Raw genomic sequence first — 26,806 nt, 5'->3', positions numbered from 1 at the left:
TCAGGGTTTGAGAAGACAGAAATCTGGTAGAAAAAAAAATTCCTCCACCGCAGACTCCTTCCTCCTTCCCCCACTCCATGCATCTCAGTTCATTACACCCACGTTCCCCATCCCAGTGGCTGCAAAGCTGTGTTATGTAACCTCACAATAACAGGTGTGGTCATTCAAATCAACAAGCTCCAAGCTATATTATGTAGTCATGTTCTATAATAATAGACAGCAGTGTGTAGTAAGTCAATTCAGTCAATTTTGGTGTTGGTTGTTGCATTGGCACCACTTATAGTCAACATGAACTTGAACGAGATATTGTACATATTACAGTGGAATACATCTGCTTGTAATTTTAAGCAGCTCTCTCAAAACTACTTTTTCTCCCATCCCACTCAGCAACAGTCATGTGCTTCTCACTCTTTTGAGGCTCTATCTCCTCCCTCAGCATCCACCCCCATATAAATCCCCCAAAAACTGCTGCACCCAACCGTTCCCACTGCCCACTTGGAGGAGTTGCAGTATCTCCCTTCCATATTTTGCTGAAGTCTTCCCATTCGCTCAAACACGCAAGCAAAGTGAAGGGTTTTATTCACTGTGCATCTGAGGTAAGAGCATTATTGGAGCATTATTATTTTTCACATTTTAACCCATTCAATTATGCATCCATCTCCGTAAAAGTGTTAATAATCTGCAAAATTAAGCTTATTTGTGAAGTTTAATGGATAAAATTTGTTTATTTGTCAATTAAATAATGAACTGATGTCAGTTTCAGGCTGAGCGTGGCATCATGAAAGGCTGCATGACGTTGGTTTTGTGTGTGGCAGCACTGATTGCAGCAGTGTACACTACAGGTAAGCCTAGCACAACACAGCCATGCGCCGAAATGCCACCTAGACCAAATCATTGTATCTAAATTTGTTAATTATTTGCAGACCCAGGTCTTTCTCCACTTATAAAGTGAAAAAGAACCATCATTTGATGTCTTGGTTTGCTGTCAGGGTTGGAAATGAACTTTGATATGATAACTATGATAAATTATTTGCCAGTCACGCATCTTACTACTTCTTCCATTTGCTGAAACACAACACTTTTTTTTCATCTTTGTCCACAGGCCTCTTAACTCCAACAGTGTGCCACCATATTCTGATGCTAGCCTGACAGTCTTACTTAACCTCAGGGTCAACAAGCTAAATATAGATTGCGAGTAGTGAGGGTGCCCTGTTTAATATTTTCTTTGGTAACAAGATTTTAGATTAAAATGATATGTTTTGGTTTTTTTTTTTTTTTTTTTTTTTTTTTTTTTTAACTGTGAGTATGGTGCATGGAAGTGTTCACATATAATAATAATAACAACAACAATAATAATAATAATGATAATAACAATAATAATAATAATAATAATAATAGTTGTTATTTTTATTATAGGTTCATTTTTTGGGGCAGTGCACATTAATGAACAGTTAAAAGAAAATGAAAAAACGAAACCAGAGTTAGAAGGCTAATTTTCATGCATTGTCCCGGGTATTATAGACATTTCATATGGTTGTTGATAGCTGATATTTTGTAAAACTAATCTTGAGGTCTGTAAACCAAGACCTGCGATATTTTCCATATTTCATATTTAAAGTGTTTCTTTCAGTTCAGGTTAATGCCAACCAGACAAGAGGCCTCCAACAGTGCAAGCAGACAGGAGATTTACTACTATAAACGTATAAGAAACAGTCGGTCAAGCTTCGGTTTTTTGCGTCGCACTTCCACTGCTTGACTGGCTTGTTTGACGATGTTGCGGTTGCACGTTCTAAAAATCAGTCTGTTGTTGTGTTAGCTACTGCACTGAAAAGTGAGTTAGCCAGCTAATGAAGGGAAGTGCCGGACTGGACGTTTCGCACAAAGAAAACCTAAAGTGGATGCATCTGTATTTCTGTTGAAAACACCAGGTGAATACCATCCAAAAGATGTTTAATTTGTGTTCAGTTTAAGTTCAACTCTTTGTTATTGAGGTTGAACTCTGCAAATAACATAATTTATGCCTTTGGAGCAGAATCCGAAAAAAAAAAAATGCGAAAACTAAAACTCCAAACTGCTGCCAGCAGACTCTGGCTATCCAGGGGGTGCACCCCAAAATCATTCTCCGCATTTGACTCTTTCCCCACTGGCAGCTGGATGAGGCTGCTGGACTTCTATCAAAGTGCACAGGGGCATCATCTGCTGTGGCACTGTCCTGTTTCTCACGAGTTGAGGTGGTGGAGTCGGGGGGCAGTTCCTTGCTGTGATACACAAAGTACTGTGATAAATCAATTAACTCTGTGGGGAGAAGACTCGGCAGGCAGGCCGTGAACTGACAGGCATCTCCGCAGCTCTTAGGTCTTGCCATCTTCTCTAGAGGAGGCTGATGGGGTGTCATCTGGTTTACATGGGAAAAGATGGGGGAGAGGAGGGTGCCCCTGCACATACCCCCAGCCCAACCGGGCTCGCTTTTGTATAGCAAGTAATTATGAAGAAGTTGCACCCCTGGCACCTCCGCTTATCCCCCCTCCCTTCACTGACCAACCCTGGCAGGGCATGTTAGGTCCCACTGGACATGCTGCGAATGCCATTGGTCACAGTTGACGGCAAAAAGAAAACAAGTTTGAGAGTCATGGATAAATGTGAAATCCTTACCAGACAGAGGGCAGGGGGGAGGCTCTGCCCCAGCTCTGATTATATGGTGGGAGGAAAGGCGAAGGGAGCACCGGAACACATCTTTAGGGAGGGGTCCACACTTTGATCTCCCCCCAGGAGCCTAGGCTGTTTCATAATGTCCTGCTGTTGTACCTTGCAGCTGTCCCACTTGTATGAAGCCCTTTTTCACAGCCCCTGGAAAGAGAACTGAGAACAAGACTATCATTGTCCTCTGCTGGCTGCTTGGCTTATTTACTCCTGTGGCTGAGAGAAAAACACATAGAGGGACACAAAGCAACAACATGGTTCATTAAGGCTTCAGAGCCCGGTTTACCACGGACGTTCGTAGACATGAAATGAAACCACTAATTAGCCAGGATCAGAGCAAAGAACTGGCTCCGAATAAATCCTCTTATCTCATGCTTGATTTTTTGAAAGGAAATTTATTGTATATTTTCCGTTCCAGATGCCAAGGAGTTATCCATCACCACTATAAAGGTACTCCTCCTCTCTCCGGATCTCTGCTCTAAAATGCCAAAGCAGTCATGGCTTTGTTCATCTTTATATCTCTGTCCTCTGCAGTGTGTCATATTGCCTTTTGTCAAATTTCCCCTCATTAGCCATTAAAGTTTCATCTAATCTAATTTCCCTCTAAGTCATGGGGATTTCAGAGTTTAATGGGACTCTCGCATTTGAACAAAGCTTTTCTATCACCCTTTAGCAAGAGCCGTATACCATGCCCAGTGGCTCTGATCTGGAGGGCTACTGCATTGACCTGATATCTGAACTCTCAAAGAAGCTGGGGTTCAGGTACAAAATCCATCTGGTGAAGGACAGCCGCTATGGCTCAATGGATTCCAGTGGGAACTGGAACGGCATGATTGGTGAGGTGATCCGAGGGGTGAGTAGCCATTTCACTATGATGGTGAAACTGGTCTAGATGCAAGGCCTCTACTTTTATTTATCCCTTAGGTAACCAAGAGGGTCCCACTGAGATACAATATCTCCTCTGCTAGGAAGTCCCAGTCAAGACGCCAATGAAAAGCAAGTCACACAGAAAAACACTCAGCTATTCAAAACAATGGAAAGGTTATTCAGAGAATTTTGAGAGTACATAACACTGTTCACATCAAGGCAGTACTGGGTCGGGGCTTTTTGAAACAAGAGCAAGTTCCCTTCGGAATAGTCTTCAAGATATTTCTGAATATATTTATTACAGGGGTAATGTCGCCAGATTTAAATTATTTTGAAGTTTGCCCTGCGCCTAAGGCACCTGGATAGAAAAGGCAGATTTACCGAGCTGTGACGGCACTTTGGAGGAGTTAAAATAATCTGACTGGAAGATCTAGTGATGTAGTTACTTGAAGAATAAGATAATAAGTTTAGAAATTTGCCTGACAATGTCTTAAAAAAGAAATGCAGACATATGCATTTTTTCCTCTGCAATATAGTGATTGAAACTGTATACATATTTGAGTATGTCAAGTAATATGTTAAATACACTCTATCTTATATTTTTACCATGTGTACTAACATGTATTGTATTGTCTTAGCCTTATTTATCAGTTAATCCTGGCACATTTGGGCAATACTGTCCTATTAAAAATCAAAGTGTTACGTACTGCTTACATGATTGAGGTTCCTACAGACCACAGCTACATAGAAAAGCATGCAAGCAAGTTTCCTTCCAATGAAGAGTTGTAGTGGGTCACATCGAACTCTGGTAGCATGATGGGTTGTATAGTTCCCCGGGTGTGATATGAGTCCACATGGTGATGAAATATCTTCATTAGTTGCTCTGTGCTCCCCTGGGCTGCTGGAATACTATATTTTTATTTTTTTATTCTCCATTTGAATAAGAAAGAAGATCCAGCACATAGTGTCTGCAGGAAACTTCCGCATAGTAATTCTGTGCGAGGAAATATCCGGATAATACTTTGACAAATAATTGAAATTACACAGATTGTTGTTTCTTATATGAGCAAATACAAATACAGTATTCTGGATTAGCAGCCCCGGAGAGCACGGAGTAACTAATAAGGATATTTCTTAGGATGAGAATATTTTGTCCACGATTTGGAATCATGTTGCAAGCAGTTAACTACAGATAGATAGATAGATATACTTTATTGATCCCAACCAGGGAAATTCTGGAGTTAGGGTTAGGGTTAGTATACAGCTACAGTATACAACTCAATACTTCAAATCAAAGTTTAATTTTGCTTTGCAGCTGCAAACACTGAAATAATTGACTAGTTTTGGTTTTAGTGGAAAGTTTTAGCATCATATGGTAGTCTAAATGTTATTTCAGAGGTTTTCCATCCAGCTGAATCAAAGTCTGGTGAGGAAATTAATGTTTGTAATATCTTAGCATGGAAATTTCAAGATGCTGAATATCTGTCATCTTGTCTCGCAAGCTATCAAAGATTTCAGACTGAAAATGTCCATCAAAAACTTGAACTGTGTTACTATGACAAATTGTGACTGTGTCTGGATTACGTTCTTGCTGGTGTGCCACACTGTATATCAGGAGGCTGACCTGGCTGTGGCCCCGCTGACCCTCACAGCCGTCAGAGAGCAGTTTGTGGAGATGACCACGCCCTTCATGCAAACAGGAATCGGCTTCATCCTGCGCAAAGACTTGACATCTGAGGAGAGTCACTTCAGCTTCCTCTCCCCTTTCTCTACCGACATGTGGGTGGGCATCCTTATTGCATTCCTGCTAACTGGCCTCAGCATCTTTTTGGTAGCCAGGTGAGTGCCAGCTGGTGTGGTACTGTTAGTGCTGCTTATTCAACAATATGTTGCTTAGAACTGATACATATCATTTTTTTTTTTTTTTTGAGGAATTCTCCAATGAGAGGAAATATCATATGATATTTCATTCAAATATTAACACACGCTCTGTGAATTGTTTTGGTCTTTTAACAACTAATACTCGATTACAGTGGTTGTCTCTGTGTTATTGTTACTCCTACCAGTGCTGTAACCTTGAAAAGGGACTGCTCCAGTCGTTCAAAACAGTATCAGGAGAGCTTAGTTAAGTATTCCAGGGCCAAAGAGTTCTCCTGAGTCCCAGCACAAAATGACCTTTTCCTGAATTTCCTGAAACCAAGTCATTTTCATCTAAAGCAAGACCAGGCAATCCTCAAGTGACCCCACCATCTGAAGCACAAGCTCCAGCTCCAGCTAACATATTTATGAGAAAGAGAAATTTCGGCATCCAAGATACAAAATCAGCAGAACAATGAATACCTCACTCCAGTCAGTCTCACTTAACAAACGGGGAACCTGAATGGGAATTTCTAAACCACTTCTCTGTGTTGTGGTATTTTTTAAATATATTTTTGAGGGGCAATTTTATGGTAATTTTCTTGTAATATAATTTGAAATTTAGAATTACAATAATTATCTATTTACTTTTGGGCAAATTTTCTGGTAATGTTTTGCTAATTTATAATTTTTTGTTCTTTTTTTTGCAACATTTTTTTTTACTACTTTCTTGTACTAATTTTCTAGTTTACTAATGTCTTTCTCATATTTGGGTAATTTCTTGCTAATTTATTCATTGCCTTTCAACCTGTTTCCAAAAGAAATGAAGTGAATTTTCTCAGGATTCACAGAATTAAACTTAGTGTTTGCAGAGAGCTTATCTGAGGAAACGGCCGCACGAGAGGTTTTTTCAACTGTGCATAAAACCTACAGTGAAAGCTGGTGGTGGAAATATTCAGGAGGTGATGTTTCATCGAATACACCAAATGATCACAGAGAAGTACTACTCTATTCTGAAAAGGCATGTCATCCCTTCTGGCTCAAAGCTGAGTGGAGGAGGATTCATTTTCCAGCAGGACAGTGACACAACATGCACTGAAGCTATGCCAAGCCTCTTTGAAGTCCAAGGAGAGTAGGGAGCAGGGAGTGCTGATGTGCATGGCTTTCACCCCAGATCTCAACCCCACTCAACATCTTTGGGGACATTTGAAAAAAAAAAAAAAAAAAAAGCCAAACATATAGTAGCACATCAAGACACACTCAGAGATTACCTTAAAAACAGTGCTGAAACAATGTGGATTCTCAAATTCTTAAAAAGAAAAGAAAGTATTCAGTGCCAAACAGAGTAGAAGCTGGGGACAAAACTTGGACATTCATGTGAAAATTTTTCAGTTTGAGTGAAGGTTGCACAAGTGAAAAAAAACCTTGATTGAGAAATATCGTTTGACAAAAAAATGTATTATGTTTGTATTATTGTTCTCTCTCTCTCACACACACACTCAGTGCTCTATAGGAGACACTTGTATTTTGCCATGAAAGCAAAATTGCTGGTGTGTTGGGCTGTGTAGTTCCCTGGGCATTATACGAGTCCACATGATGGTGACATATCCTCATTAGGTGCCTCATCTGTGCTACATTGGACTGGTAATCCAGAGTACTTTATTTGTGTTTCTCCATTCACTTCCATAGCAAAACAGCTCCAAAATAACACTTTCAGCACATAAACGAACCAAAAACCACAACGGACAAAGTGGATTACACCAACATAAAAAGAGAAGTCCTGCTAAACATTTTTTTGTGTAATTACAGTTATTCACAAAAAAAATTCAGGTATTCAGGTAACTTTTTTCTGGCACAACGTTACTATGCAGAAGTTTTCTGCATAGTAACCTACCCTCCAATTCAAACTAAAAAATAGCCTCAAAAATGCGTACTGGGACTTTTTTATCAACATAATCCACTTCCACAGAGCACTTAATGAGGATATTTGATCACTCCCAGGGAACTATACAACCCAACACTTTAAATTTTACTTTAAGGTACAATTTGTCCATTCCCGTGTGGAGATGATTTCCCACTAGTCACCATGCAAACAGCACAGTTTCTTTTGGGCAAAATGACTGAATCTGCAATGTCTCAGTTAGTACAGATCAAATGCTGTTCTTTCTTGTGGCCCCACTTGATGATTTAGGTTGATAAGATGAGTGTATTTTTTCATAGAAAGTCCTTTGCAGCTTTAACAGTGCTGTCTAGCTGGTCCTCTACTTCCCCTGTCTTCCCTGTATTTCCAGGATCAGTCCTACTGAATGGGCTGAACCAGAGACAGAGGAACATGCCTTCACCTTGATGCACAGTTTCTGGTACATCACTGGAGCTCTCACCCTGCAAGGTAACAGCACTAAAGTGGGCAAATTAAAAAGTGGCGACCAAGCTGTTGATCATTACCAGGCAACCATCAATGTCAATTATAAACAAATTCGAATAATATTCAATAGTACAGAATCATCTGCACTATTCTATACTGAAGCTGTACATACCTGACAAACTCTTACTTGCAGTCTGTGTCTGTCTTCCCAGGTGCTGGTCCTCACCCAAAAGCCTTGTCTGGACGTGTAATTATCGCCATCTGGTGGGTGTTTGCTATACTCCTGCTGGCCTGTTACTTTGCCAACTTCAACTCCATGCTGCACTCTGATACCAAGCATGCCTCCATCAAGAGCTTTGAAGACCTTGCCAACCAGGATGTTATAGATTATGGTACAGTTGAGGCCGGTTCCTCAATGTCTTTCTTCAAGGTACACCCAGTAGTTGCTAATTAGTTAGAGCCCTTGGCACTACAGCAATGATTACTAATGCCTAAGATCTACTGATACATACTTAGTGGTGGTTTCTCAGACAAAGATTAAATCAAAACAGGTGCTGGCTTTAATCCAGAATACTTAATCACCACCAAAACAGCTTAACGTAGTTACTTAGTTACATCTGAACTATGAAATCCTTGGTTCAATTTAAAGTGACATCTTTGTTTTTCTTGGTTTTTGCAACACCTGTGGTAAGAAGTGGTCATTGGTTTGATGTTTATATATATATATATATATATATATATATATATATATATATATATATATATATATGTATGGGACAACAAGTATGTTGAGATTCATCAGTGTCTTCTGCAAGACTGGGGCACTGTCTGGATCCGTTGTTTAATCTTTCCTATTCAGAATTCCAACAATCCTGTGTATCGGCGAATCTACCAGCATATGGAGCGAAAGAAAACTTATGTACCCAACATGGAGGAGGGTATTCGCCGTGCCCAAGAAGGAAACTTTGCCTTTATCGGTGAGGCAGTGTCCCTGGACCTGGCTGTGGCCCGCTACTGTAAACTGACCCGTTCTCAGGAAGTCATTGCTATGAGAGGATACAGCATTGCAGCACCTCTGGGTGAGTGCTATAGGCTTCTTGGAACTTTCTTGGGAAAGAAAGCCATATAAAGGGGGTTGTATTGGATTTTTGCTTTAACATAGTAAACTCCAACTTTATTATTTTTTTTTTATATTGTTTTCCATCTTTTGTGCTATATGTCATTGCTGAGGTGTTTTTTTAAGCGGTCATTTCTGTGGCACTTTGGCAAGGCCTAAGGATCGGCATGTCGGTCTGTATGTCTATCTGTCTGTTCAACACTTTACTCCAAGCAACATATATTGAAATCTAAATTCCATTCTCCCACTTCAAATCTGTAATCCCATGTGCCAAGACAGCGGGGTACCAGTGGTGGAATGCCCAGACTACTTTTTCATATATTCCATCTCCATCTTTGGTGTTAAGAACTCATTGATGTAGTTTGAGGTACTGTCGGTGACACACTGTCATTTTCCATAGCATATAATGCTGCTCATGCTAACTACACAGTTCTTTTATGTATTCAAAAACACGCCAGAAATGTAAAACACATCTCATGTGGAGTTGAGGGCTTTTTCCAAGAAAGAATTACCACACTGATTCTTGGGAATTTGGATAAATCACGTCCCACTAAGAAAAATGCTATTTCTTTTGGAAATTTACAACATTTTAATGAATAAAAAGAATCAAGGGCATAATCAGGGGGTCCTTTGCACATTTGTAAGGTTCTTTTATAGGTTTATTTTTATTTTTTATTAATTTAATGATTATATGTTGGCCCATGGCCTACAAAACCAGTTGTCCTCGGATAGGAGATAATCATTTCTACTTGATTAAAACAATAAAAAGTAATAATTTCATTGAATAATATATTTACCGCATGAAAAAGTACATCATAATATGATGTACTTCTGAGGATCCCTTTTCAAACCTTCAGCTCTACTGCATGCTTCAAGACCACTCAGGCTCCTGGAAGTTTGCTATTTTCTCTTAAATCTCTTCATATTTTTGGACACTGCTACTGTCACAACCATAACATGTCAACACCGTCACTTCTGTATAAAAAATATTAAATTAGATTATGGAATAAATGTATACTTTTTAAGAAGAGGTCTGATGCAGGTAGCAACAGGGCGAAAACAAGCTGGCTAATGTGAACAACTCATGCTGATCATGTGAAAGAGCAGGTTTTTGTCACCACCGTCAGACGTCACCACCGTCAGGTTTTCTGTGTGACGGTGATGACTGAAGTGTGAAAAATGCTTATAACAGTGCTCAGGATTGTTATTTTTTGTACCAAATAGTTAAATAAAGTTGTTAAGCAAGAAGCCATTGACTTGAGTGGCATAAATTTTGGAAATCTATGTTTTAATGAGGTGACTGTCACCACCGTCAGATTAGTGTCACCACCGTCAGAGGCATTTACATTTGTTTTAAATGAATATACGTACAATATGTTTCTTTGGTGCTGTTGAATTATTTAAGTATTAGTCTCTTTTAATACAAAAATATGTTTTTTCAAAAAAAAAAAAAACATTACGGTGACAGTGTTGACAAAAACAAAGTAGCCTAATAACTGGGAAAATGGCTATTTTATGAAAAAAATGCAAAATGAGGAGGTTGCACCGGTACATTGCTGAACAGCCAAGACCTTGGCCTATAATGATATTCCTTCAGATTTTGTAATTTAACACACTTTTTTTTTTTTTTTTTTCAAAATTAAAACCTGTTTTATCCAAATTCCCAACAATCAGTGACCAGACACATCTGTGAAGATTCTCAGTCATCCAGGTTATAGTTATCCAAGGAGAGTTGAACTGAGGACAAGTGTACTTGTTTATAGATTCTTGCAGACTTTTCAGTTCTCATCCAAGAGGCTTCATCATTTCTGATGGACTGGTGGGGAGTCAGTTCCAGTCCAGTTGCCCTCAATTCAACTCTCCTTGGATAATTACCAGACATCAGATGTTGAGAACAGCACATGCAAAACCCACTATAGAATGTAGCAAAACATTTTTTAAAAAACCTTGCAGAATATTAATTTAATTTGTAAAAGACATTGTAACATACTGCTCATAGGACTTCCCTTTCTTCCAACAGGTTCCCAACTAGTAAAAAACCTGACAGTGGCCATCCTCCAGCTGAGTGAGTCTGGTGAGCTAACCTACCTGAGGAACAAATGGTGGGCCAACAGCTGTGTGGGGAGTGATGGAGGGGAGACTTCCGAGGCCCTTCAGCCCCATGACTTACGGGGCCTTTTCCTCCTTCTGGGCATGGGTCTCGGCCTGGGGGTCCTGCTGGCCCTACTGGAACTTGTATCAAAGGCCCGCAACCAAGCTAAGGATGGCAAGGTAATGAAGTGCAGTACGTGTTGTGTTCATGTTGTAGTCAGATTCAATAGCTGTTTAATCTTCTTGCCTTTTTTTCTATTTTGTCCTCTGCAGAAGTCATGCTGCTCGGCATTGACAAAAGAACTAAACCGGCGTTTTGGCAGTGGAGCAGAGAGCACAGACCAAGAGACCTCAGACAAAAACAAAGCTTAAAGGCAGTGTTTACAGGCAAGCTGAAAACATGATAGTGACAGAGAAGGGAATAACCTTGGATGCCTGTGTCAAGAACTTAGTTCCAATTCCAACAAATAGAAAGCAATCTATGTTTTTTGAGTAATAACCATGCCATTCTGTTGTTCAGTTGCAAGATTTATGTTTTGTATCACTTCCAGGAAAGGCTGGTGACCACATGGAACACATGAAGTAGCATTTCCTACTTTAACTACAACATATTATGTCACTGTATAAACAGCAACAGACCGCAGGACTTGGGGCTTCAATCTGCAGTACTACTAATCTGATCAGATTTATTTAGTGATGACTTTTGTGGTATCAAATATGCACCTCTCATCCATGTTATGATCCCCTTTCACCTACTAACTGACATATCTTGTATAATAATTGTGTTTCACTTTAACCTTTGTGTCTCCTAAATAAATCCTTCAATATCCTGAGCGCTCTATTTTCTCAAAATGTGTCCTGTCAGCTACAATGTGAGCTGGGAATGTAAAGTAGAAAGTCTCTTAAGTAGACTGCATTAGTAAGAGCACAGCACAAAACATGACCAATATATGAAATGATCATCAACCAGTGTGCATTTTTGCTGAAACCAAAGTTTTGATGTCCTCCCTATGGTTTACTATAAAATGTTCCTTATTCAGAAGTTCCAGGTTTTTATTTCACAACATGATATGAAACATCCATACATCCAAGTAATTATCACATGGTATCCTCAGGCTGACGGTGATATTTTTTGCTCAGAAACAAACAACAAAAAAAGGTTCAAGTGCTATGTTAGGATTATAATGGATCTTAGACCCGATTTTTTGATACAATGAAGGAAACTTGCATACTTGAAAAAAATGTCTCGCCTGAAACTCTAAGACCACATAAACAAGTGTAAATAAAATAGTAGAGTATTTTGGGGACTGTTTTTTATTGCCGTTACAGCTCTAGGTTATATGGTTTTATACAGTAGGGGAAAGAACTGTAAAAATCCTCAAACAGATTTATAGACTGACAAATAGTGTCACAGGGGGAGTGGGCAAGTTGACCCAAACGCAGACTAGGGAGCCAAAGGTGAGATTCTTTTGTCTTTACTGAAGTTTATTGTGTGGAGCAAGAACAAGCAGGGCATCTATCATAGATCCAAAGCACGACAACAACCTGGCAAGGACAAAACAGAAAGCTGAACTTAAATACAAACCAAGCTAAGAGGGAATAAAGAAGAGGTGGGAGGACACAGGAACAGGCATGGAGCTGATAGGCTGGGAGATGGTAAAAGGTAATCACACAGAATCTGGAGACTGCGACACATAACAGATAAACATTAGCAGTAATACACCCACTTCTATAAAAATTGTAGTAGCCTAAGTATACTGTTATATATACAACAGTAATAAGAAATAAAAATAAAATAAAAAGTAATAAAAATAACAATCTATCAATCATACGTGACAGATATATAGATATAGATACATAGATATACTGTGTAATATTTTATTTGTGTGATAGGTGTCTGTGTGTGTGTGCACGCACATATATGTGTATATATATATATGTGTGTGTGTGTGTGTGTGTATGAGGGACGAAAAATGACAAAACAATAAATAAATGAATAAATAAATAAATATGCATATAAATATATAAATGCATAAATAATTAAATTAATAAATATTTCTACATTTATTTATTTATTTCTGTTTTTATTCATGCATTTATTTATTTATTTGTGTATTGATACATTTATTTATGTATTTATTTATTTATTTTTACATTTATTTATTTATTTATTTATTTCTACATTTATTTATTCATTTGTGTATTTATATATTTATTTTTACATTTATTTATTTATACTTTTATTTATTTCTACATTTATTCATTTATTTATTCTTTCTTTTATTTCTACATTTATTTATTTATTTCTACATTTATTTATTTATTCCTACATTTATTTCTGTATTTCTACATTTCCACATTTATTTATTTCTGTATTTCTGTGTCGTATGTTAATAAGGTGGGCGGTTCTTACATTCGTCTTAAGCACGATTGGTTTGTGGGTGTGATCCTATCCACTGCTACTGCCTGGACTGGCAGTAGCAGTGGATAGCAGTGGACTAGATAGCTACTAGGGCATTAACAACTCCGTCGTCGACGTTATGTCGACCCGTCAACACCGGGAGATTTTGGGGGGGGCTAGCGGGGCTCCAACCGGAGGGAGGGAGGGGTTGTAGTGGAGCGCCGACCGTGTGTGTGGGGGTGTGTGTGTGTTTCTTCGACTTTCGACGGGTCGATGTTTACATTAATGCCCTACTAGCTACTGTGTAAAACGCAATGGAAAGTGTTTTGAGAGCCATCGTCAGTGATTTAAGGTCACTGGCGAATGATGTGGTAAATCATGCACCCACCGACTACTTCCAGTAGTCCGACTACACACACGGTCGGCGCTCCACCACAGCCTCCTCACCCCCCCGGTCGCCCGGTCGGCGTTCCACTACAACCCCTCCCTCCCTCCGGTTGGAGCCCCGCTAGCCCCCCCAAAAATCTCCCGGTGTTGACGGGTCGACGTAACGTCGACAACATTGAAAAGTCTGGCGTTGTTAATGCCCTAGTAGCTAGCTAGTCCACTGCTATCCACTGCTACTGCCAGTCCAGGTAGTAGCAGTGGATAGGATCACACCCACAAACCAATCGTGCTTAAGACTAATGTAAGAACCGCCCACCTTATTAACATACGACACAGAAATACAGAAATAAATAAATGTGGAAATGTAGAAATACAGAAATAAATGTAGGAATAAATAAATAAATGTAGAAATAAATTAATAAATGTAGAAATAAAAGAAAGAATAAATAAATGAATAAATGTAGAAATAAATAAAAGTATAAATAAATAAATAAATAAATAAATGTAAAAATAAATAAATAAATACATAAATAAATGTATAAATACACAAATAAATAAATAAATGCATGAATAAAAACAGAAATAAATAAATAAATAAATGTAGAAATATTTATTAATTTAATTATTTATGCATTTATATATTTATATGCGTATTTATTTATTTATTCATTTATTTATTGTTTTGTCATTTTTCGTCCCTCATAGTGTGTGTGTGTGTGTGTGTGTGTGTGTGTGTGTATATACACACATAGTATGTATACATGTATGTATATATGTATATGCCATATACACATATACATACAGAGTCTTTTTTTTCTACTTGTATTTGGCTGACTTGTATTTATTTATTTATTTACATATATTAAATATATATTAAAGTATACTGTAGATATTACAAGTATATTGCAGATATTAAATCATTGGTATAGAACTAGTGGATTGCCTCGCCAGGCGACAGTCGGTTGCCATAGCAACTGTTGTTTAGGACGCATCGAGGGCACAATGGCCACCGAAAAAGTAGTAGAAAACAAAGAACCAAACTCTCCATACTATGTTGGAGATGTGAGAAACCAAAAGAGACACGGTAAACGCATGAGAACTGTACTGCTGTTTGTCACTGTAGGCCTGCTAGTCGGTGTTAACTGCTAACGTCATGCTGAATGTCGCACCGAGACGTTACACCGGTCAGTAGCACGGTGCTGTTCATATTAATAAACTTAACAATTTAACCTTATGCGTTTAGGTTTTGGCCGCTATGTGTATGCAAACAGCTTTTTCCGATATGAGGGAGAGTGGAACAAGGGAAGAAAGCACGGTGAGTGACCTGTTAGCTATGTTCTCTGTGGAAATAAGAGTAGGTCTACTGTAGCTACTAGAGACGAGAGACCTGTACCAGCCGGCTGTCTGTTGTCCTTGCTTGCTATAACGGGACTTACAGTAAAACCTCACATGACGCCTTTTTGTCATCTTAGAAGCCACTCTCACTTCCTCCTGACACCAGGAATTCTTTCAGAAAAATTCAGGGGTGACTTGGGGTTGAGAGGGACATTCATTCCTAAGGGTACTGTAGTGTTAGTTTTCACTGCAAGTCACACTAATGGTTGTTGTCTCATTGCTGACTGTCTACTGATCCAAGAATAACTGGTGTGTTGTTGCTTTGCAAATTGCCTGACAAACTGATAGTTTAGAATTATAATGCTGTCATCCAGTTAATTATTATGTAACTATCTAACAATCTAGTATCCATCATGGACATGAAGCGCCATCAGCAGCTTTGGCATTTTGTCATTATTTAGGTATACATTTATTCATTTATTTATTCAGCATATTAACATGGGATGTTTAAAGAGCTGTTCCGGCTCTTTGATTCTTAGAACTTCATTGGGTTCTGTCAGGCTGATAACATTTGGAGGAGTGGGATTTGAACAAATCAGTGTTTCCCATGATCATTGGAAGGCACTTATACACTAGACACTGAATGTTGCTGTGTGAAGTTATCATTTAAACAGATAAATTGCTTGGTCATTGCTGCGTGTTCAGTACACAGTATTATTAATATTGGTATATTATTTAATCTTTCATCCCATATTATATGTAAGAAAGTAAACAAGCAAGCCAGTTCATTTGTAGAGCACCTTTCACACACAAGGTAATTCAAAGTTTTTTTTTAATATATTAGGATAGAAATATCAAAAACACAAGACATAAAATCAAAAAACCCAATTACCCAATTTCCCCATGACCCAGTTTACCCTCAGGATGAATAAAAATTTCTGATTCTGATTCTGATAAAAACAGAAACAAAAGTAGTGATCCATAAGACCAGAACAAGAACAATTTAAAGTGGGCAACATTTCAAAACGGTGAAAAGGTCGTAAATTCCTTGAATAAAGCGAACAGGTGGAAAGACAACAGAAGAAGTCACCCTGCACACACAGCTACAGAAATAAGATGTGAAATTATGCTGGGGACCATATGTGAGATCCTTATTATCCCCGTGCCATATCTGTCTGTAACTTGGGTATTCTTCTCTTCTGTCCAGGACAAGGCAAGCTGTTTATGAGAGATGGAAGTTACTACGAGGGTGAGTTCAGGCATGGCGAAATCGAAGGGAATGGATATCGATACTGGGCTACGACAGGTGAGACAGTGAGGCTTTTCACATGGCTTTTCATTGATGCCAATACATACATTGCTCACAATATGTATTCTTCTTAAAGGATCATACCAGTGATTATATGTGTTTAGCATATTAGCTACAAAATATATGTACTTTACATTTCTGATCATTTTTTCCAAAGTGAGCAGTCATATTTTAGAACTCTGATACAATTTTTCCTGTCTTTTACCCAGCCATCGGTTTCCATTTTTTTCAGTACAATATGAAAAAGAACTCTCAGAAACTTCAAACTTTCTTCACACCAGTATTCCAACACCATAATATCCACATTAGTTTTCCTAAAAGCAGCAGCACAGTTGTGTTTTGATTACTTGAAATTGGGTGGATCCCTCCGCCAGAAAATACTTCCCGGGAAAATGTTTGCTTTACACAGCCAGGTATCAGTTCTGTGATTTATGAAGCATGACGACTTTGTTAGCTGCAAAAGCAGAACATTATAAGGTGGGTGTTAAAGCCAATAATTCAAAATTGAAAATTCAGATTTTTATTGCATGCTGTACCCTCTCATGATTGGCAAAATGTTTGGTGCAATGTAAAATGTGGGTAAATCTTTTGTGGCCACTCTGCCAATGGCAGTGTCAAGGATTTCAAGGGAAAATCAACCCAAAGATGCTTAAAAACAATTTAAAACAGCTACTTGCATTTCTGGTCCCATTTATTTATTTAATTAATTAATTAATTAATTTGTGGTGAAATTTACCTGGTAGAGCACGTACCGCATATGAATTGGACTAATGTTGCTTTCCCAGTATACGTGACCAAGTCAAAGAAACGATTTACTGATGAAAGTAGCCTATGTCAGCATCTGATGAAGATTTTCGGCTAATGATCAGAAGAAGAAGACTTTTAGACCGATTGAAGTGTTTACATTCTGTAGTAAACTGATCCCCAATCCAGTATCTAGGTCTCTTTTAAATTACATAAACCCACTGACTGAAGTAGACACAGGAGACTGAGAGAAAGTGCATAGAACAAAAAGATAAATTACATCACTTTGGGCCCTATTCTCGCATTAATATTAGCAGGCAGCAAAGGAATTAAAACCTGGTGATATTATGTCTGGGGTGTGGCCCATTTGTGAATGCCCATTTAAAGAGATTCATAGGCATCGGACTCTCCCAATTAATTTCAGTTAGAGCAGGCATACACTACTTTTAGTGTAGAGAAGTCTACTTTTACACATATTTCAGGTGGTGAGTGCAAGCAGCAAAACATGAAATGCTCATGTGTGTTTGATTGGTATTACTGAAGCAGTACAGCTATACATCCACCAAGTGGCCAGAATTTTCAAGCAAAACATTTGCAAGCATTTGATGTCATGGTAGTGGGTATTTGGGGTAAGACTGCTTTTTGATGGGCAAGGGCAATAGCAATATTTTAGGCCAGAATGGTAACAAAATTGCACAGCTCCAGGGGATTCCACGGGTGGTCCGTGGCCCCCTGGTGGTCTGTGAATGTATTGCAGGACCATGAAATCAATAATGTAACCGCCTGGTAATGCAATCATCTGACCATGCAAACAATAAAGAAGTCTGAATGCTGGAAGCAATTTTTTTCCCTTACACATTTCCATTTATTACATCTTGTTTATAGATAATCAAATTCATTCAAAAATGTAACATTTTTAAAATTCATGGTGACTTTTCTGGTTGATGATTACAAATATCTGGTCCCATCTGGGCTTTGAAATTGTTGTTAAAAAAAAAAAAAAAAATACATAGCTGGACGAATTGGCACAGTTGGAGAGTACGTCCATCTGAGTACAGCATATGTTCCAAAATTCATGTAAATGACAAAACCTTATAATTCTAAGATCACAAATGAATAAAACAGCCCCAAAGCAAAATGGATTCTAAATAGAGAAGCACAAAAACTTGACATGATAACTGTTTGTCTACTTGTGCTATTATTATAGGGGAGTCTTACTCTGGTCAGTTCAGTGAAGGGGAGCTCCATGGGTTTGGAGTGATGCACAAAGCCAGCGGTGAGAGATATGAAGGACAGTTCTCCTATGGCCAAAGAGATGGTATGTAACCATATTGGTATTACAACATTTTTGCAGAGCTTTGCAGTGCTACCCAGATATGTTTTGCCTCTGAAAACTCTTCTACAGCATTTCTTGTTGGGCAGAGGGGGTACAGGAGACTTCATTTTCTAGGCATCTTCTTGCTTTTGTTCCACCTCTTTAACTTTCATGTTTGAAAAAGGTATGCAAAGGTGATACATGCAAAGGTATGCAAGTATCAGTGCTGTGTGGTACGTTGTTACAAATAGTGTATCTGAGTATATTTTTACCCACTGGTGAAAAGTTGCAGTGCACCACACTGTTTTCGTTTGGGTTAGATGGAAGTGTGTACTCAATTCTTATTCCACATGGGTTTCTCTGGTCATGTGACACAGGCAGCTTCAGAGCTGTTTACTGGCACAAACATCATCAAAAGTGCAAAAAAAAAAAACTGAATGACACAACCACAGTTTCAGTTTATATTAATATATTAAAGCAGTGACTGTCTGGATTAATATCTAATATACATAAAAAGAGCAACATCATTTTTAGAATTCGACTTCATGCTGTATATGGAATGGTTTATTCTATGAGCATTTCACAGGCCACTCTGTTGGATCTCTGCTTCAATTTTCTGTTTTGTGTGAATGTAACTTTAATGTTTGTGTCAACTACAGGGGACCATAAGCTGTACCAGATCCTGATCCGTGCTGTTGTACTATTTCAGCTGGAGATAGTGTTGGATAAATGACATTTATTATTCACAATTTTAAGCAAACAGAAAGTCAGTTCTCTTTTTCTTCACTCTATCAACAGGCCATGGTTCTCTTGTGGATAAGGATGGCCAGACATATGAGGGATCCTTTTATCAAAACAAGAGGCATGGTGAAGGCCAGATGCAATACAGGTATACAGGTCTATTATGTCTTCTATATTTCTTAAATTGTGAAGCCAAAGGCAAATTTGCACTTGCTGGACAATAAAGATTCTATCCACTAACCTATCTACAAAATAGTCATTATACTTATGTACTTGAATGAATCATTTACAACAGTGTAGAGCAGAGCAGACTTTGCAAACTGTTTCATGTTCTGGACAATGACTGATCTAGGGGATGGCAGCTGCCATCCTAAAAAAGACCTTGCTGCCCCAACTGCCACCCCAGTTTTGGGCAGCCTAAAAAAATGTTGTTGCAGGTCAGAAATTTGCAGTTCCAAAACTCTAATTTCTGAGTTCAAGTGAACACATCATGGTGTGTGGAAACCCGTAGACAAATTCAAGAAGGATGAGACTATATGGTACTGCACTTTTTCTCTGTCTCACAGTAGTCAGTGGCTTTAGTTGGGCCTTCACACATTATATGGAAAAGTATTGGGCCACCTATATGTTACACCTACGGGAGCTTTTCTGACCTCCCATTCTAAATCCATAGGCATAAATATGGAGTTGGTCCCCCTTCGCAGCTAGAACAGCTTCCACTCTTCTGGGAAGGCTTTCTACAAGAGTTTTGTGTGTGTGGGAATTTTTGCCTGTTCATCGAGAAGAGCATTTGTGAGGTCAGACACTGATGTTGGACAAGAGGACCTGGCTCACAGTCTACATTCTAGTTCATCCCAAAGGTGTTGGATGGGGTTGAGGTCAGGACTCTGTGCGGGCTCTTCCACACCAAACTCAGCCAGCCATGCCTTTATGGAGCTGCTTTGTCTACTGGGGCTCAGTCATGCTGGAAGAAAAAGGGTCTTCCCCAAACTGTTCCCACAAAGCTGGAAGCAGAGAATTGTCCAAAATGTCTCGGTGAGCTGAAGAATTAAGATTGCTTGGTGTTGTGCTTGGTGATGTGAAGCTTGCATGAGGCTGCTCGGCCATGGAAACCCATACCATGAAGCTCCCAGCAAAGAGTTTCTGTGCTGATGTTGATGCCAGAGGAGGTTTGGAGCTGTACAGTTATAGAGTCAGCAGAGCATTTGCCACTTTTACGCACTATGAGCTTCGGCGCTCGGCGACCCCGCTCTGTAACTTTACATGGTCTGCCACCTGGTGGCTGAGTTGTTGTGGTTCCTAAATGCTTCTACTTTGCAATAGTACCACTTACAGTTGATGGTGGAATATCTGGGAAGGAAGAAATTTCTCAAACCGACTTGTTGCAGCGATGACATCCTATTACATCACTATTACAGCACCACGCTGGAATTCAGCGAGCTCTTTAGAACGAGCCATTCTGTCACAAATGGAGGTGGCCTCAGGTATTCTTGTAATGTTTCCAAACTGAAGACATGCTAAAGAAATTAAAGACAAGCCATTTCCCAATTAAGATAGATAGATAGATAGATAGATAGATAGATAGATAGATAGATAGACAGATAGATAGAACAATATAATACAGTATAACAATAGAAAGTAAAAATGTAACTTTCTTTGTGCCTTATGACAAAATGTGAGTCCTTGTCAAACCCTGCAAGGTTTCTCTCTACATTTTTCAGGAATGGGGATCATTACGAAGGAGGTTGGCTTCTGGACCAAAAGCAAGGCCATGGAGTGATGCACTTTGGAGATGGCTCACTCTATGAGGTGAGTCAACATCTCCATCTTACATGGGTTTAGGGGAAAAAATAATAATGATAATAATAAATTAAAAAAAACTTTTGTGCTTTTGATCTTTGACCACTGATCTGAACATTTTTGTATCTACAAATAGATAGAAATACGTCTGTATCTAACAAATTCATTTCACTGAGCTTCATTTGTGAATGTTTTATTTTATTTTTTTATATCAGATATATATATATATATATATATATATATATCAGATATTGTGTGTGTGTGTGTGTGTTATAGTTGGTGCAAAGCAAATGATTTGTTACAAATGAATGATGAACACAGTGGCTGCTATGTAATGCACTTGAACTGATTTCTTATTACCCCCTTTGCACTTTCAGAATCAGAATTAGAATCAGAAATACTTTATTGATCCCTGAGGGAAAATTAGGTAATTAGGTTTCGTGTCCAATGTGAGGTTTGTCATGCACATATGTGGCCACTTGGAGGCACTATTGTATTTTTATTGCAGGCTCAGTGAGGTTTGACTCATAACCAGCTGATGGACACTTTCTAATAATCTGGCATCACACACACACACACACACATCCATGCAGCCCAGCCATTATACATCAAGTGTACTTACTAGTGCGGTATTTCTATTTATGTTAGACTTGCTGAATAGAGTCCTGGGTTATAAACTTCTATTCTGAATCATTTCCCCAGTTTTTTTCTCTGTGAATTTGTCATTAAATTATATGTTAGTGACATTTACATACACGTTTACTCCACATCATTATAGCAGCTTGTATTTTGTATCTAGCTTATGTTTTTGTACTGTACTAAATATCAATGATTACATTTGCCCATCTGAGCTCTAGAGTGGTGTTTTTCATGTGGTGGGGAAAATGTGATATTTCATCATAGTTTTTGTCAACAAAGGTTCATTTCTGTTCAGATTTTGTCTCAGTTTTTAGCGTCTTTCCAACAGTCAGTACAATACAAACAGTTGATTTTTTACATTGTATCAACGGTCAGTCATGAAACACAGGAAAAAAGAAAAATATGAATGAATGAATGAATGAATAAGATGGGATGGGTGTTCAATCGTCTTCTGTTGAGCTTCAGCTCAACAGTTGAGCTGATCAGTATATTTCAGAAAAGGGTTCCAGGTTTTTTGGAGTGTTTTTATCAAGCCTATGAGAGAGAATCTGAGTTTCTGAGTTTCCAAGTTTGATGTTATATAGAACTTCCTTAACCCACTGATGGTGTGTAGGGGGAGAAGTATGCTTCTGTTTCAATAAAAGCAAACGTCAGCATGTCAGTTATTTTACAAAAATCAATAAGATCAACTTGAAAGGGCTGCTCCACATGAACTAGTATATACCAGTATAACTCAGAGATTCATTAGATGATCAACTACGATACAACTTTGACGAGTCGTATTCTGCTTCTACACAGACAGCGTCAGTTTTGACAGGCTGCAGAATTTCGTTTACATCTATGATTTCAACACATTTGTTATTAACATTGAATTATGATGGCATTATGATTATGAAAAAAATAGTCTGTGGTCCCTGGACACATTGTCAGTGAGTTTACTGCACCCTTTTGGATTTTTTTTTTTTTTTTTTTCAGACAAAGGACGTGTGCCTACTTACGTCAACACAGATTGATAGATATATTTATGATATCATTTTTTATGTTAGGCCAAAAAGGTATCTCTATCTCTATCTATTATCTATTATCCATTATCTATCCAGTATTATGTTTATCTATTATGTGTAATTACAGGTGAAACTGTTTGAAAAAACATGTCCTCTTGGTATCAGAATAGTAAGACACTGACTGTGTAAAATGACCCAAACTTGAACCTGCTAATCAGTATCATTGATTTTGCACTGGCATGGAAAGCTGAGAGGCTCAGGCTTAGGAAGCAGCGAGTAGAGGGGGGAGAAAGAGAGAGAGAGGTAGAGAGAGGTAGAGTAGTGGTGACAGGAAACTCCTGACAGCTCCAGTAAGCCAGCACGTACTCCCCTCAGTCCCAGCCTCTAGCCCAGCCGACAAGGAAGTGCCTAAGCAGATTAGGCCCTAAGTCCCATAGATTTCCAGCAACCCCAACACACACACACACACACACACACACACACACACACACACACACACACACGTTCTCCAAACTTAAAAAGCTGCTTATTGATTTTAATGTACGTGGAGATGAAGGTGCAATGGCAATCATCAGGTGTATTACTATGTATTACTAGCCTGAGGCTATGTAGATGTGAAAAAGCTGTTTTTTATGTTGACCCATCATCAACATGTTGTTTTTCCTTCACATGGTGTTTTTTTTATTATTTCTTTTTCTTTTCTTTTCTTTATTTATTTTTGCACAGGCATCTGCTATGAACACTTCATGTTGGGGCTTTTCAAACTTTTTCATGTTCTAGACCCCCAAGTTGACTTTCAATAAACCATGGACCCCCATTTGAATGGATTTTGCTTTATAGGGACCCTTAAATCAAGAGATGTTTTTTGGCTTCTTCTTGCTTATTCGCTAATTGCCTTTTTCCTTCATGTTTTTGGAAGATATCAAGTGACATCAAGGGTTAAATTGTTTAAAATGTCATGCTATCACATTGTGGTGAGATTAAACCAGAAAGAAGAAAATGTTAAAATGGTCCCTCATATATTTTCTTTATTCTAACAATGTACTACTGAATTGACTCCCCCATGTGATAATCACTGGTCATGTCCAAAAAAAAAAAAAATAATAAAATAATAATAATAATAATATATTTGTGATGTTTTGGAATTTTGGTCATGGAAATGGCCAAATTTAAAGAGTGTGAAAATCTGTAATAAAACATCAGTATTGTATTGTTATTATGGTTCTTGACAACCATCCGTTGAACTGTAGCCTGTTGTTTGAATTATTACAGTATAAGGATAGAAACCATTCCCTGAAAACATGGCTAATATCTCAAAGTATCTCCTTTTAAGATAACTTTGCCCGGAAATGTTTGCACTTTTTGGGACCCATCTAAAAACTTAAGGTTGCTATCAGGATGACACATATGGGTTTACCTGAGCCAAAAAAGAAAGAAAAAAAAAACCTACACAGCAGTATCTATCTTCCTCTTGTGCCTTTTTTCTCTTCCTCTCTTAGCAGTGGCCTAGATTTTTCTTAGCCCATTCTGTGCCTGTGCCTTAGCCCTAGGCCTGTCGATGCGATCAGAATTAGAAATTCTAATGGACGTGTCACCACTTTGAAGTGCTGGCTTGAAGAGCTTTGAGTCTGGCGCTCCCTTGGATATGCCAGGCGCAGTCTGCACATTGATCCCTCTGCATTTGTTTGACTTTGACAGTCTCTTTCTTTTTCTCTTTCTCTCCCCTTCTCCCTTCATTCATTCCCCCCTTTTTGCACATTCTCTTTCTTGTTCTCTCCTTCCTCTGCCCTCGTTTTTGTTTTCTCGATTAAACACACACTCAAAAACATGAACACATACACACACACACACACACACACACACACACACAGAGACGCCCCTCACATACAGCACGAGTAATGCACAGGCTTCAGCATTTTTACTGAAGTATGGCTCTCCTTCACTCATTCAGTGATGATACTTCTTTCTATTTCTCAAGTGACTCTCTTAGACTCCAAACTCAATGCTATAGAATATCACCACTCAGTGCTCAGGGTATTCCCTGTTTTGCTCAAAGACACTTCAGCAGTGTGGAACCTTTCCAACATAGATTTCATTGCCATCTTTGGTAACACCTTGTTAACAGTTTTAATTGTTGATAATTTCACCTAAAGCTATTGCATAACTGAGTCTAATCTTGGATTTACAGTGTCTGCAAATATGTGACAGTTATAGTCTGTGTAGTCGTAATAAGTGTTTACTTTGGGGATATTTTTTTCCTCTCTCACTTTATTGTACAAACACATTTGGGAATTCCAGTATCCAACATGAGCATGAAGCACCAGCAGCAGCTTTGCCATTTCTCTATTGGTGCAGTGATTGTTTGGGCTGAATACCAAGAAGGCAATGTATTTCCTTTCTGCACGATGTCAACCCTCAATTAATTTTGTTCCTATGTTGCAAACTGCCTCCTGCTAATGCTATCAAGATGCTCATTTCTCTTGTGTATTATGAGTCTGTGATTGCACACGTGAGCTACGGGAGCTGCTTCAGCCCAAAACACATGCTGCTTCTTGTAGTTGGGTTCAATTTTGGTTGGCTCATATTCACGTTGCAAACAAACCACTCCAGAGTTTGTTTGTAGTCGTACTAAGACCACCTTCTCAACAGGGTCTTAGTCCAGTTGTTTTGGTCCGCATCTAAGCGCAATTGTTGGTTTCACAGCTGCCCAAATGAACTGCACCGAGGGGGTAAATGTGCCAGAGTTCAGTTCAATCAATCTAAACAACATAGGTGTGAAAACGCCCCTAGATTAGCTACATAAAGGATTATGTCCAGTCAGCCTGTCATTTTGGCAAAATAAACCTCAACAGGGTGCAACAGCATGTTAGGGCCACTGCATGGAAAAAAATAACAGAGCAGATGGAAGTGGGTAATAATCTGTGAAATAATAATCTTGGAAAAAAAAAATATGTATATATATATATACATATATATATATATACTGTATATATATAGATATAGATATAGATATAGATAGATATAGATATATATATAGATGTGTGTACGTATGTATGTGTGTGTATACACACACACACACACACACACACACACACACACACATACATACGTACATACACACACATTATCCTATGGGATTTAGTAACAAGGAAATCCTGGTGATTTTATCCCAGAATCACAATCTTCTCCTCAGCATCTGGACTTTGAAGAGACGTTGCTGTGACTTGGGCCGATTCAGAAGAAAACAATCTGGTGATTCTGGGTTCCCTTGTTCCTAAATCCCATTGAAAGTAGAATTTGATGAAGTGATCAGCTGCAAGCCTGATACATGGCAAACAGCAGCGACTGCAGTGTGAGGCTGATCCAACCGTGCAAAGTCTTGTTTAAATTAACAATATTAATCTCAGAAATTCTCCTCTGGCTCCATATTTTTTTTTTCTCTACCCTGGCACTAATGTGCTGTTGTAACAGGGTGATCAGGGTGACCGATGCAAAGCAAAGGAATGATGTCGCCCTCCATTGCAGTGGTCACTTATTTATAATAACAATGGCTGTTGTTCAGAAATTTGGTACACAGAATGCTGTGATTTTACAAAGTAGAAATGACTATTCCATAGTGATGTGTAATAAAAAGTAGTTCTGCTATTTTTTCTTTTTGTTTTCTCCCCAATGAGTACCCCATGGCAGTTTCCATCGTATCACTATAAATGAACACTAGTCAAAACAACAGTAGAAGTAGTGACCCCTCAAACCCCCTTATCTGTTGCAGGGTCAGTGGCGGAACAGCTTGTTCAATGGCCAGGGGATGATGATCCATGCTTCTGGAATCATCTATGAAGGTCTATGGATGAATGGGAGACCTCAGGGTGAGTGAAGTGCTGCTTTGCTTGTTTAAAACTGAATGTCAAGCATAGTGGTCACACATGTCCTTGGAAGAAACAACAGAAACTATGACAACTGTAACTAGACTGCTACTGCTATGAACAGGATGATAGCCTCCATCCATGAAAGAACAGGCTGATATATTTCTATCACTGTACAATTAACAGGACAGTATACTGTGTTACCTCAGTATCAGGCTGAGATTAGCCCACTTTTGGCCTGTCATGTACTAACTCACTGACATGCAAGTTC

The 26,806-nt window shown here is 38.6% G+C and overlaps 2 protein-coding genes across 2 annotated transcripts in view; both read left to right on the top strand.

Annotated features, from left to right (window-relative positions):
• The first annotated feature begins 493 nt into the window (after positions 1-493).
• LOC115362027 (glutamate receptor U1) lies at positions 494-11,830 on the top strand. The gene is made up of 10 exons (XM_030055791.1): positions 494-596; positions 764-842; positions 3,119-3,150; positions 3,374-3,553; positions 5,183-5,406; positions 7,716-7,813; positions 8,002-8,219; positions 8,649-8,868; positions 10,927-11,177; positions 11,271-11,830. Exons 2-10 carry the CDS (start codon positions 779-781, stop codon positions 11,367-11,369), a joined length of 1,386 nt encoding a protein of 461 aa, XP_029911651.1. The 5' UTR covers positions 494-596; positions 764-778; the 3' UTR covers positions 11,370-11,830.
• A 3,166-nt stretch (positions 11,831-14,996) lies between these two features.
• Positions 14,997-26,806, top strand: part of LOC115361472 (MORN repeat-containing protein 1-like) — a 75,014-nt gene continuing 63,204 nt past the window's right edge. Inside the window, exons 1-6 of the mRNA XM_030054842.1 lie at positions 14,997-15,100; positions 16,328-16,426; positions 18,381-18,491; positions 19,287-19,377; positions 20,951-21,038; positions 26,442-26,538. Of these exons, the coding sequence (XP_029910702.1) occupies positions 15,019-15,100; positions 16,328-16,426; positions 18,381-18,491; positions 19,287-19,377; positions 20,951-21,038; positions 26,442-26,538 (568 nt within the window). The 5' untranslated portion in view covers positions 14,997-15,018. The remainder of the gene's footprint in view (positions 15,101-16,327; positions 16,427-18,380; positions 18,492-19,286; positions 19,378-20,950; positions 21,039-26,441; positions 26,539-26,806) is intronic.

This window comes from Myripristis murdjan, chromosome 7, assembly GCF_902150065.1.
Source record: "Myripristis murdjan chromosome 7, fMyrMur1.1, whole genome shotgun sequence".
Classification (NCBI taxonomy): domain Eukaryota; kingdom Metazoa; phylum Chordata; class Actinopteri; order Holocentriformes; family Holocentridae; genus Myripristis; species Myripristis murdjan.
This window is presented reverse-complemented; position numbering and strand designations above follow the sequence as displayed.